This window comes from Fusarium fujikuroi, chromosome FFUJ_chr10 (genome assembly GCF_900079805.1).
Source record: "Fusarium fujikuroi IMI 58289 draft genome, chromosome FFUJ_chr10".
NCBI classification, from domain to species: Eukaryota; Fungi; Ascomycota; class Sordariomycetes; order Hypocreales; family Nectriaceae; genus Fusarium; species Fusarium fujikuroi.
This window is the reverse complement of record NC_036631.1, coordinates 177,699-189,581: the sequence shown is the minus strand read 5'-3', so window position 1 is coordinate 189,581 and position 11,883 is coordinate 177,699. Positions and strand designations below refer to the sequence as shown.

Here is an 11,883-nt window from a genome sequence, read left to right as displayed (position 1 = left end):
TGTCAAAGAGGGCGATTGCTAAAAGTCACACAATGACCAGGGCAAGTAATTAGAAGTGATGTAGCGAGGTTGAGAATGTATATCATATTTATATATGGATATAATATCTTGTAAGAAAGCTCTATTGCATCTTTATCTAAGCTGATGATTAAATGTGAACCAAGGCCTCACAGACACAGTCAATGGATCCGCCATCTCAGCTTTGGAGCAATCGCACAACGGAGGGATAAATATGTCTCCGTCCCAGAGGTAGGTTTCCAAATCCCTCTCTGGGCCTTCGAATCCCAGCGAGTAATACTTGCTGTTGTCCATCAACTGTGAAAGCAGAAGTGCTTCCCATAGCTCGAGCAAACGACCTGTTTCCAGCCGGACCCAACCCCAACCGCCATCTTCTATATGACCTTCCCAGTCGTAGCCGAGTGCTTTGACTAAAAATTCGTTTCGTGCAATGCCGTCAAGTACGGCTTTATCAGCAACCAGTACGAAGCAGAATGACGCCCCTGCCATCCTCTCCTCCGCTTCAGGATGTTCTTTCTGGCAAATGTCTCTTAGGTCCTTGATATCGAGGTCCTTCAAGAGCAACGGATCTTCCTTGGGCAGAAGTCTAAATAGGCTCTTGAAAGTGTCCAATGAGGCCACATATTTGGCTTTGTCTTTCCAAGGGCCCATGTACCACTTCCAGTCCCTCTTCCAAATATGTTCATTTTCGTAATACCCAACGGACAGTAACGTTTGCTGTTTCAAGACTTCCAGGAGAGTCTTCCATGGCGTGTCAGATTCGGCGCCATAATATGTACGGTAAATCGCGAATCCCCAGTTTTTGTAACAGGAATTCTCTGGATGGAATTTGTAAATGGGACGGCGTTTCATAGTCCCAGACTGTCGCGAGGGCTGACGCAGGAAGCTGAAGATTTCTGAAAGCTCTGCCATCATCACAGATGATAATAGTTCTGTAACTTGAGAGATGTCTATTTTGTTTGGGTTCAGTGATGCTTGCTAAGTTGTGAAAAAGGAAGAAGGGAACAATCGGCCGCTTTTATGAACAACAGCGCCCCACATCACGTGAAAACGTCGCTTACAGCCGAAACTCGAAGGTAGGCAATAATTGTTCGGGTCTCTGGCTACATTGCTGCGTTTGTGTTGGTGTTGCGTCTTGAGCGCGGTCCTTCAGGATTTGTATGTGTGCAAGATGGGGAATGCACGTACGTAGTAGCTCAATCTTCGGCCCTGACTCTTACCATAGCACGGTGTGACTGGTCTACTCTCTACGAACTCCACGTATTGAAGCTAGAATGCCAAAACAATTTTATAAAGACCCATCCACAAGTCCACGCAGGCCGTAGATCCCAAACAATCCCTCTCTCTTCATTCTCCAACCCAGTCAACCCTTCACAAAATGGCTTCTCCACTCACCCACATCGCCGAATCACCTTATCAAGAATTTGTTCGAAACCAAACCGACATCCATAATAGAACTGGAGAAGTGTCTCGCACGCCCATGACAATGATTGATCGAGACGGCTCTGTTCTAAACGAGACTGAAGACTTCCGTCTTCTCTATCATATCGTACTCCGAAACGATGCGCTTGCCCTGAAGCAATATTTGACTGTCGCGCCTTGGGCTGTCGACAGCATGAGTGCGCGCCCTGAGAGAGACGAGGCGCCCTATGAAGGCAATGATTACTTCTTGCTCGCCACCCAAAATGGAAATCTCGACGTCCTCCAGATTCTTTTAGAGCATTACAAGAGAAATCACGACTCCACCGATGAGCTCCGATTCAAAACGCGAGGGTACCAGCTGCTGAATGAAGCTGCGAGAAGGGGACACAATGAGGTCGTTCAATTCTTACTTGACAGCCAGCCGTTATATGCAGGGATCGACGAGCGTGATTGCAAAGGCTATACTGCGCTAGGATCGGCTGCCAACATCTATTCCGTCAGGTACACCGACTCGGCCGACTGGCAAGATGTCTGCGTCGACAATAACGAGAAAGTCATGCATCTTCTCCTTGACTACGGCGCCAGCGCTTCTGATATTGTCCTCCCGATGAACGATAAGGAAGAGACACCTGATACTGTTCTGACTTTAGCCGTGCAGTGGGCGAGCCCCAAGCTCATCAATCGACTCATCAAAGGTGGCGCTGACATCCAAGCCAAGGTAACAAAATTCCCGTTCGATCTGGGATTCTGGAATGAACGTGGCTACATTTCCGATATCAACGCATTTTGTATTGCTTGCATCAGCGCCAACTATGAAGCTGTTCAGAGCCTTCTTGGTTATCCAGGTGCTGACCGGGCTGATATGGTATCCTCTCGTGACAGCCGTGGAAGTCTTCCCATCCACTGGGCGACACGAAACCAATTGCCAGATGAGCTTCAGTACATCCCGATATCAATACTTCAGGAAAGGACACGCAATATCACAAATGTTATCAGATTACTCCTGGAGATCAATGCGACAACTGTGAATATTCAAGATGGAGACGGAAATACACCCTTGCATTATGCGACCGGACATTTTGGCCGCAGTGGCAAGTTATATACAAACATATTTGAACTTTTATGTCAAAAGGGCGCCGACGCTGGTATATGCAATAAAAAAGGCGAGACACCCTTGCATACCTTGTTCCGCCGTGATGGCTCCAACATGCCTGTCGACGCCGTATCTACCTTGCTTGCTCACGGCGCTAGGGTTACAGCTGTTGACAATACCGGAAACACACCAATGCATGTTGCGTGCTGCAATGCAAATTCTGGGGATGCTGTCTCGGTCTTGCTACAGCATGGCGCTGACCCCACTCTGAAAAACTCCAAACAAGAGACGCCTATTCATATGGTTGCCCAATTTCGTTGTCCTCCAAGAGCGTCACGCAGCAAAGCCTCAGAGGTAGTGAGAGCACAAGATGATATGATAGATAGACTGGCGAAGGCCAGAGGACCAGAATTAATGGACCTCAAAAATACAGGTGGACAATCAGCGCGACAGATATATCAAGATTCACGGGCGAAGTGGTTGGAGGGTGCGCGTGGAAACAAAAATCACAGGCATTGGGGTCGTAGGTCTGTTATGAGCCGCTGAAGATTACAATGACAAATGACAGATCTAGAACTGCTTGCTGTTCGAACATAACGCAGGGAGCAGGGAAAAGGTAATAGCGCATCGGTCCAAGAAGGAAGATATGAAATATAGCCCAATGTCCCCATCTATCAACATACTGCGATGCCCAAAGCCAGCACATTTGACACCAACCACCGGGTTCTACTTACATGATTTTCAGCTTCCTACGGAGGTCCTTGTGACAGTCTGGGACTAAAAAATGCCATCCTATGATTGGTCGCTCTCGAGACATACAAGTTGAGGTCCTAAGCCTAAGCAACGTTCTCATATACAGCCTCAGTGTATTTGTCAGTAGCTTCGGTTCAAGCTACAGCTTGTACAATGGCATTGAGCTCGACATTGCCATTGAAAAAGTCTAACTGAGAAACCCTGCTAGCCTTAGGCAATATAGAAATAACATCCGAGCAAGCTAGTAGTCGGTAAGTAGTGTCGTTTGGAAGAACGCTGTAAGCGGTGACAACTTGTCTTGGCTCTGGCCTGAACTTCATAGGATACACTTCCCGACGCCCGAAAAATTCGATGATCGGACTTTCTTGTTTAAGGGCATAGAAGATACATGTAATGAATAGTGAGATGCTGTGAGTACGCTTTCTGAGGAGCTGGCATATAATCTTATTCTGACAAGTGTAGATAGGGACACGGAGATAGGAGACCACCCCTAGTTCTGGGTACAAGTTTAGTTGTGTATCAAAGTCTAAGTTAAGAGACACTGTGGAATAAAACAGTGTCCTCTGGGCTTCTTTGTCTTATTATAATGAACAATCTGGGGATTGGCCACGGTAGTGCTTCCCAAATCGGCGAATCTCTGAATACGACCCTGTATTGTTAACAGCCATATCTCCAGGCCAGACATAATGACCAAGATCCTCTTCAGGTCCGTCAAAGTCGATCGCAAACTCAGTTCGCATCGAGTTCAGCATCAGTAGTTGCCATAGATCCAACAGATAGCCTGTTGGGATCCTCATCCATCCCCAGCCCGGGTGCCCTAGTTTCCAGTCCAGAGACACCGCTTTCACGACAAACTCGCGCTCAGAAACATCTTTCAATACTGATTCGTCAGCAAGCAGTACATACTGATGCGTGCTACCTGACATGACTCGATTTTTATCGGTATTTTCGTTCTGGCAGAATTTCCGAATGCCTTGTACATCAAGCCCTTCCAGTAGAGATTTATCGGCCCGGGCATTGAGATAGAACAGGTTCTTGAGTATATTGACGTGGCGTTGATCTGTATCTTCTCGACCGCCGTAGAGTCCGAATGCCAATCTCGTCTGGTGTTTCAGTGCATATAGAAGCGTGTTCCAAGCCTCGTCGGAGCCTGGGCCGTAGTATGTGCGATAGATGTCGAAACCCCATTCCTGGTAATATCGAAGAATGTCGGGATCCTTGCTCTCTATCTGTTGCATGGCTGGCGGTAATGGCGGATACCATTTAGAAATCATCTCGACCATATCTTCAATCATCTTTGCGACGGTTTGGCTGACCAAGAATCGGTAGTTTTAGGAACCAGCGAAGGAAAGGAGAGATTGTTCCAAGTTCAGCCGATAATGCCTCAGTCATAAAAGAGGGTGAGTTGGCCTTTCCCATGGACCAACAACTTATAGCCATTCGACGAATTATTCACGGAACAGTGTTTATCCGCTTGTTGCTCACTTCAGACCTGAGGCGTCTAACACTCGGTCAATGCTTTCTCAAAACGAACAACATCGGTACTTTGTTAGGAAATAATAGGAAAGCTAACTATTATAAACCTCTGCCTTTTTCTGAATCCATAGTCCGTAGCCCAAGAATTTAATACGGAGTCTAATCTATCTTAGTGATCTAAATCTTGTGCATCCTTGGTCCTCTTTCTCGGCCACTTCCGTTGCCAGTTTGCTTCGGGGGGCCATCGAGCTCTTTCCATGCCTTCCTCGTTCTATTAGATATCTCTCCAGGTTTCATTCCCTCCGCGTCCGTCAAGTCCATCAGCTCCACCCCTCCAGCCTTCACCAGTCTTGAAAACACATCCTCCTGCGCCCTGATTCTTTCCGGCGCTTGGTAATCCTTGTTACGTCCCAAGTACGTACCACCAGCAGCTCGGTGAAGGGCTGTCTGCCCCTTCAAATTCGGTAAGGCTGGGTCAGCGCCGTGCACAAGAAGAAGTGACACGACATCGGCCCATTCCAGGTTTGCTGCTGCAATATGCAACGGCGTATCACCGGCCATATCGATGTCGGCTGGGGATGCACCATGGGCGAGCAAAGTTAAAACCGTAACTGGGTCGACTGAACTCTTTTTGCAAATATAGTCTCTATATTCATCGCCATCCTCAAGACGGAATAGAGTATGCAGAGGCTTCTGACTTTCTGTGTTCTGTATGCTGGCATCGGCGCCCCTGGCGCAAAGGAGCTGAATAATAGGGGTCTACATCTTATCGTATCGACTCGGTGACCGGGTGGCATAGTGTAAGGGTGTATTTCCATCTTTATCGGAAACATTTATAATGGTTGGGTCCAGGTCCAAGAGCAGTTCAATAATATCCGTAATGCTCCGCGCTTTATCATAGACAGCCTCTTTTGAGTATCCAAAACTCTCTTTTGGCAAGCAAGTTTGAGTCACCCAATGAAGAGGAAGGCTCCCTAGAGTGTCTCGCTGCCATATGACATCTAGCATTTCCACCTCAGCGCCCCGACAATCAATAAGAGACTTCACCGCTTCGAAGTTTGCGTGAGTGCAGGCAACATAAAGTGCATTAACTTCAAAAGAACCTTCAGGTAGATTCCAGAGCTTATCTTCCCATCGACCTCTTACCACCTTGGTATATATATCTGCACCGTCGTCGATGAGTCTCTTGATCAATTGCGAACCTGCCCACTCTGCAGCCGAAGTCAGGACTGTGTTGCGTAGTTCTTCATCCCAATATGACACATCAGACGCAGAGGCACCTTGGTCCAACAGTAAACTTATGATCGCTTCTAATTCCTCTCGTAAAGAAGTAGATCGATCGATATAACGGGCCGCAGCAGCCGATAATAATGCAGTACAGTCGTTTGCGTCGCGCTCGTCGATTCTGGAGTATCGTGGCTGGTTATTGAGTAGGAATCGGACTATGTCGACGTGGCCATGTCGGGCGGCTTCGTTCAATAATAGAAGTCCTCCAGAATCGATTCCTCTGATTTCCATATCGGAATCCTTGCCCTTCGTACAGTGATTCAGAAGGATTTTAAAAACACCAAGACTTCCCTTACAGGTTGCCCACATGCAGGGGTCCATGTCCAGTACAACGTCAGAGGCGTAGTCTGTAAACAGATATCTGTCTGGGACGGCCCAGAGATCGTTCGTGAAAACCGTCTCCATGGAGACAGCTCAAGGTGCAATCACGAGATATTTTTGAAGAGTATTCGTATCATTCTCCGCAATTATCGTGTACAGAAGGTCAAAATGTACATTCTCATATAAGATTGAACCGTCTGTATGAAGCATCATCATAGGGACCGGACAATCTGCCTCACGCCCTTGACTTTCACACTCGGCGTTTGGGTTTTTAGTGAAACGATAATAAGGCGACTCATCTTTTGTGTCGGCAGAGGAAGCCATACTTGTAGATAGATGAATTGATGGGTTGAAGGAGAAGAAAAGGGGCTGATAAAGGACTACAAGATTCTCTGTTAATCGTTGGATATACTTATGTAAAACTCGGTTGACATTCGAGCTAGGAGAAGTGGATCACAGTCAATGCAGGGAAGCTGGTCAGGTCCGGCGAGGAGTCACAGTCCGAGCTCAAATTACGTATATAAATGGAGCACGGTTAATCGTAGATAGGTCAACCATAAAACCGAGGCCGAGGCGCTACAGTCATTGCATGATCATTGCACAAAAAACCTACAAACTTGGTTTATTTTCTTTCTCGTTGTCTAGGCAATTGGAAACGGTTAAAAATGTCGCATTTATCCAAAATACGATGTATTTGATATAACTAGTCAGCTGGCTTATCTACATGATCAATTTCCAGGTTGACTTTACTCCCTTGTTGCATATCCGCACTTTGAGTACCTGCCAATGGGTTACCTGATATGAGCAGTTCGGTTATTGAAGTAAAGGCGGAGATGAGATAACTAGATGGACATAATCGGGATCTGGCTGTGTTGACATAACCAGATCAAGCATTATGTATGTTCGTTAAATATCCTCGCTCCGAGATGGACTGAGTGTTCTTGTATCTTGATTGACACCTTTGGGCCATGCTCTTCATTCTTCCTTACCACATATCATCCTTTTGGTTGCTATAATAAGGCCAGTCGCGAACTTCTGAACATCTTCCCGTATCAAAAAGTGCCATGTCCCCAGGCCAAATACTTTCCTCGAGATATGCTTCAGGTCCGTCGCAGCGAAGACAAAACTCGGTACGATGTTTATTCCACATCAGAAATATCCACAACTCCAAGAGATAGCCTGTTGGGATTCTTATCCATCCCCATCCCGAATAGCCATCCCAGGACAACGAGATGGCCTTGACGACGTATTCGCCGTTTTTTATATCCTTCAGAACAGCTCCATCGGCGAGCAAAACAAAATTGAACATATAATCTGCCATAGCTCGACTCTCGTGGGGCCTTGTGCTCACGCAGTACTCGAGATTACCTTCCCTTGTGGCCTTGGTCTCTTTGAACTTTTCGGTATTGCAGAACTCACGAAGCCCTCGAACATCAAGTCCGCCCAGCAGAGAGGGATCATCACGGACATCCAGATAAAATAGTTCCTGAACTTGTCGCATATCATCTTGGTTTGTTTCATCCTCTTCCTCAAACGCTCCAAATGCCAGTTTAGTCTGATGCCTCAACGAGTATAGGAGAGCTTGCCAATGCTCATCAGACTCTTTGCCATAGTAGGTACGGTAGATGGTGAAACCCCATTTGCGGTAGTGGTGGAAATTGTCGGGGTTCTGCCTTCTGCCCGGTTCAAGCTTAGTCCCGCGTGGTATCTGCCGAACCTGACGTATCATATTTTCGATAATGTCGGACATCTTGATGGAGCTTGGTTGTGATGGATATGTCTGCTGAAGGTTGTGCTTTATGAGGTGGATATCAAAGTTGTTGATTCACGAGTGTTGAAGATAAGGTAACTGCACGTATGTGAGCTTGAGAAGAAGTTTTTAAAAGAAGCTTGAATTGACTGGAATAATATGATTAAAGCGAGAACAAAATCATGTTGGTTGTCGTGTTTTTGATAAGGTGATAAGGCAAGTCACGTTGAGATAGCACGGCGCTGTTGATTCGGAGTATAAATTCCCCGACGTAGACGAATGTGGAGTTGTATAAGGACAAGAGACATAACGAAGTCACAATTAAAGACAACCTAGAGAACTCTTGGTCTGTGCCGTTTACCGACCACGTATTTAAAGTCATATACAAAAAGCTAGACATCCAGGCAACTGCTATATATAACCAAATCAACAGGTGCCCTTTTCTTGCTTGCTATTTACCAGCTCCACTTAAAAACATGCCGATGACTCATATGCAACAGCGAAGGGACCTGGTTATAAGTATTCACTGTTCAGTGCTTGCGCTTATGAAAATGCTCAACTTCTGTTCGATCACTTGAACACTTAAGCATAATGCCGCCCAGTCTGCTCAAAGATGAATTGCCCTACGGCAACTTCATTCGAGGTCCAAAAGAGCATCACAATGATGACGAACCTCCATACACACCAATGACCATGATTGATGGCAATGGATCTGTTCTGTGTGAAACAGATGAATTCGATCTCTTTCTTGCGATCATCCATCGGGATGATGTGACGACTCTGGAGCAGTATCTCGATATTGCGCCTTTGGTTATCGAGGAGAGAGAGAATCTCCCTCTCTATTACTCCTTCTTCTACACAGCTGTATCTCACGGAAGCCTTGGTGCACTCAGGACACTACTCTCTTACTACGAAAGAGTTATGGGACCAATTCAAAGAATCACTTTTCGAAAACGCGGTTTCACCCTGCTCAACGAAGCTGCTAGACGCGGCTATCTGGAAATAGTAGAGTTTTTACTCCAAAACCAGCCACTATATGCTGATATTCACGAGCGAGATTATACAGGCTGCAATGCTATTGCGGCAGCCTTGGATTTATATTCTACGAGATACGCCGAGGCGTTCGATTGGCAGCCCTCTGTTGACAAGAGCGAGGCTGTGATAAATCTGTTGCTGGATTGGGGTGCCTGTCCGACTGACGTGGTTGCACGGGTTCACGAAGACTCATCATGGAAACCTGAAACGGTCATTTCAATGGCATCCGAATGGGCAAGCGCTAAGATTATCGAGAGGCTCGTTAACGGTGGCGCAGATGTCCATGCCCGGTTCACAAAAGACTCCCTTCAACTACGACTGTATGACGAGCAAGATTATATCGTTGACAACGTCACTGCAATTCACATGGCTTCTTTTCGGGGCAATTATCCTACTCTGAAAACTCTACTTGCCCATCGTGGGAACGCAATCAGCGCCCCGCAAATGGTGTCCTCTTGTGATAGTCGAGGGAGTACACCTCTTCACTGGGCTACACGGAATAACCTGTTTAACCCCAATCCACACGAAAGTGCACAGAATATCAAAGCAACCATCGATCTTATTTTGGATTTGTGTCCTGGGATAGTTAATATTCAAGACTCTGAAGGGAACACAGCCTTACACTATGCCTCTCAATACTTCGGTGGAAATGGAGAGGTCTTTATGCCAATTTTTGACATGATTTGCGACAAGGGTGGAGACGCAAGTATACGTAATAATCGGGGAGAGACGCCGCTACACAATGTGCTCGCCAGTGCAGAAGAGACAGTCAATCAGCAGATCATATCTCTCCTGCTTGCCCATGGCGCAAAGATCAGCGATAGTGATTATGGCAGGAACACCCCTCTACATATTGCAGCTCGAAGATTGGATGATCATGGCGCAATTGCTTTCCTTATAAAACAGGGCGCAGATGCTACTATCCGTAATTCCAAAAATGAGACACCTGTCCATATAGCCGCTTCCGGCGACGTATTTACACCGGGCCTGGCAGACAAAGTTAAGATGCAAAATCTGGTTTTTGCAACTCTAACAAACGCCGGAGGAAGTGATCTGATGGAGTCTACGGAAATTAATGGAAAGACTCCACGGGAAATCTGCAAAGAGCGGAGGAGTATTTGGAGGAAAAATGAACACAGGGACCGTTTGATAGACAAATGACATGAACGAAATTTGGCAAGACCACACCTGTTAATCCCGAATGTTATCATGAATAAAACTTGGAAAATTACGCTTTATCTTCGGAACCTTGTTATCAATGGAGTAACCCGCTCAAATCGAAGTAGTGATGTTAGGGCCTTAACTCAAGTTCAGCTTCTCGCTATAGGGTATGAAGCCTTCCTACCCCTCATCTTATCCCAGTTACTCCCTCGCCTACCAAGTGCAACATTGTAACCGAATGCGATATTATTTCCTGGTAGTCCTTGGTAGGGCTGCAACTTTGGCGAGTGCGGAGCTGTGGCCATACAGTCGCTACAACGGCTCTCATAATGCTGGTTTTGTCACAAATCCGTCTCGGGAAACTTGTAGATAAGGATGACAATCACGAGTTACACAACGTTTTCGAAAACGGAACCATCTTAGGCAATGTTAGCAGGATCGAAGATCTATCTACCGAGATTGCCACGCCACAACGACCAGTCATCGGCCCGCAAATCCCAGACGAAGGTCCAAATAACGATCCAAAGATTGAGGCAAACCTGCTTTTCAGAAACCTGAACTATGAACTAGAACCGGAATGCCTTGGGAATAAATGGACTTGGTGGTTTCGAACATACGAAGGGCACTGTAATTGGCTGAAAAAAGGTGAATCGGGTGAAGGCTCAGTTGGATCGGCCAGACCACGCGACTATCAACAATACACGTATGCCGACGGCATATCCAAGCCACGAGAGGGACCAAACCCTCGGACCGTGAGTAATGCATTCTTCAAGAGGAAAAAGAAGATTTACTACGACCATACGCCTCTCCTTCTGGGGCTCATCGAGGTGAGGGTCTTTGATCTATGACCCTTCAACTCTCGGTTCTGACATGTCCAGTTCATTATGCATGACGTTACATATAGTCAAGACTCTACCGACGAGTTTATTGAAGTCTCTATGCCAGAGGATGAAGAGATATTTCCCCTGAATACCACAATTAGAGTGCCAAGAACAGGTGCCATGCCTGGAACGGGCACGTCCAGAAGCAACCCTCGTGAAAACATAAACATGGCAACAACGTGGCTCGACATATCATCGCTGTATGGCAGTAATGCTGATGTAGCGCACCGATTGCGATCAAAAGTTGATGCCAAGCTTCTCACACAAGAGGCCCAGCCGCCTGGCAACAGGGCAAGCGCCTCTAACCTCCCCTCCAACACTGTGGGTGTACCGACCAACACGCGTCCTGGTGTGAAGCCGGAAGAGCTATTTGCTGGAGGTGATCCCCGTACCAACGAGGACTGGCTACTTCTTGGTATCCACACAGTACTACTTCGTGAGCATAACAGGCTCTGCGACATCCTCAGGCAATAGAAACCGAACTGGGATGACGAACAGCTTTATGTACGAGCCGTCATGTCCACAAGATATGCATTAACAGCCAATGCGTACATAATGGCCTATTGGACCGAAGAGATGCCATGGCCGAGAAATGGCGGACTTCCACTTTACCATCACCGAGTCGAGCTGGGCGGTCAACCTCGCTGGGTTTAGCATGTTAAATGCGAGGAGCTTTATTGTGGATT

The 11,883-nt window shown here is 46.7% G+C and overlaps 7 protein-coding genes; 3 read left to right on the top strand and 4 right to left on the bottom strand.

The window, feature by feature from the left end:
* Positions 1-132: 132 nt before the first annotated feature.
* FFUJ_10286 (uncharacterized protein) lies at positions 133-930 on the bottom strand (the record flags this gene model as incomplete). Its single annotated transcript, XM_023569051.1, has 1 exon — positions 133-930. One exon carries the CDS (start codon positions 928-930, stop codon positions 133-135), a length of 798 nt encoding a protein of 265 aa, XP_023436321.1.
* Positions 931-1,396: 466 nt separating this feature from the next.
* Positions 1,397-3,079, top strand: FFUJ_10285 (related to ankyrin; the record flags this gene model as incomplete). Its single annotated transcript, XM_023569050.1, has 1 exon — positions 1,397-3,079. The coding sequence occupies one exon, from the start codon at positions 1,397-1,399 to the stop codon at positions 3,077-3,079; it is 1,683 nt and encodes a 560-aa protein (XP_023436320.1).
* Positions 3,080-3,867: 788 nt separating this feature from the next.
* On the bottom strand, positions 3,868-4,581 carry FFUJ_10284 (uncharacterized protein; the record flags this gene model as incomplete). Its single annotated transcript, XM_023569049.1, has 1 exon — positions 3,868-4,581. The coding sequence occupies one exon, from the start codon at positions 4,579-4,581 to the stop codon at positions 3,868-3,870; it is 714 nt and encodes a 237-aa protein (XP_023436319.1).
* Positions 4,582-4,939: 358 nt separating this feature from the next.
* Positions 4,940-6,454, bottom strand: FFUJ_10283 (related to ankyrin; the record flags this gene model as incomplete). XM_023569048.1 has 2 exons in its annotated part: positions 4,940-5,492; positions 5,550-6,454. The coding sequence occupies 2 exons, from the start codon at positions 6,452-6,454 to the stop codon at positions 4,940-4,942; spliced, it is 1,458 nt and encodes a 485-aa protein (XP_023436318.1).
* Positions 6,455-7,355: 901 nt separating this feature from the next.
* On the bottom strand, positions 7,356-8,099 carry FFUJ_10282 (uncharacterized protein; the record flags this gene model as incomplete). Its single annotated transcript, XM_023569047.1, has 1 exon — positions 7,356-8,099. One exon carries the CDS (start codon positions 8,097-8,099, stop codon positions 7,356-7,358), a length of 744 nt encoding a protein of 247 aa, XP_023436317.1.
* Positions 8,100-8,711: 612 nt separating this feature from the next.
* On the top strand, positions 8,712-10,316 carry FFUJ_10281 (related to ankyrin; the record flags this gene model as incomplete). The annotated part of the gene is made up of 1 exon (XM_023569046.1): positions 8,712-10,316. One exon carries the CDS (start codon positions 8,712-8,714, stop codon positions 10,314-10,316), a length of 1,605 nt encoding a protein of 534 aa, XP_023436316.1.
* A 329-nt stretch (positions 10,317-10,645) lies between these two features.
* FFUJ_10280 (uncharacterized protein) lies at positions 10,646-11,671 on the top strand (the record flags this gene model as incomplete). XM_023569045.1 has 2 exons in its annotated part: positions 10,646-11,143; positions 11,195-11,671. The coding sequence occupies 2 exons, from the start codon at positions 10,646-10,648 to the stop codon at positions 11,669-11,671; spliced, it is 975 nt and encodes a 324-aa protein (XP_023436315.1).
* Positions 11,672-11,883: the final 212 nt, after the last annotated feature.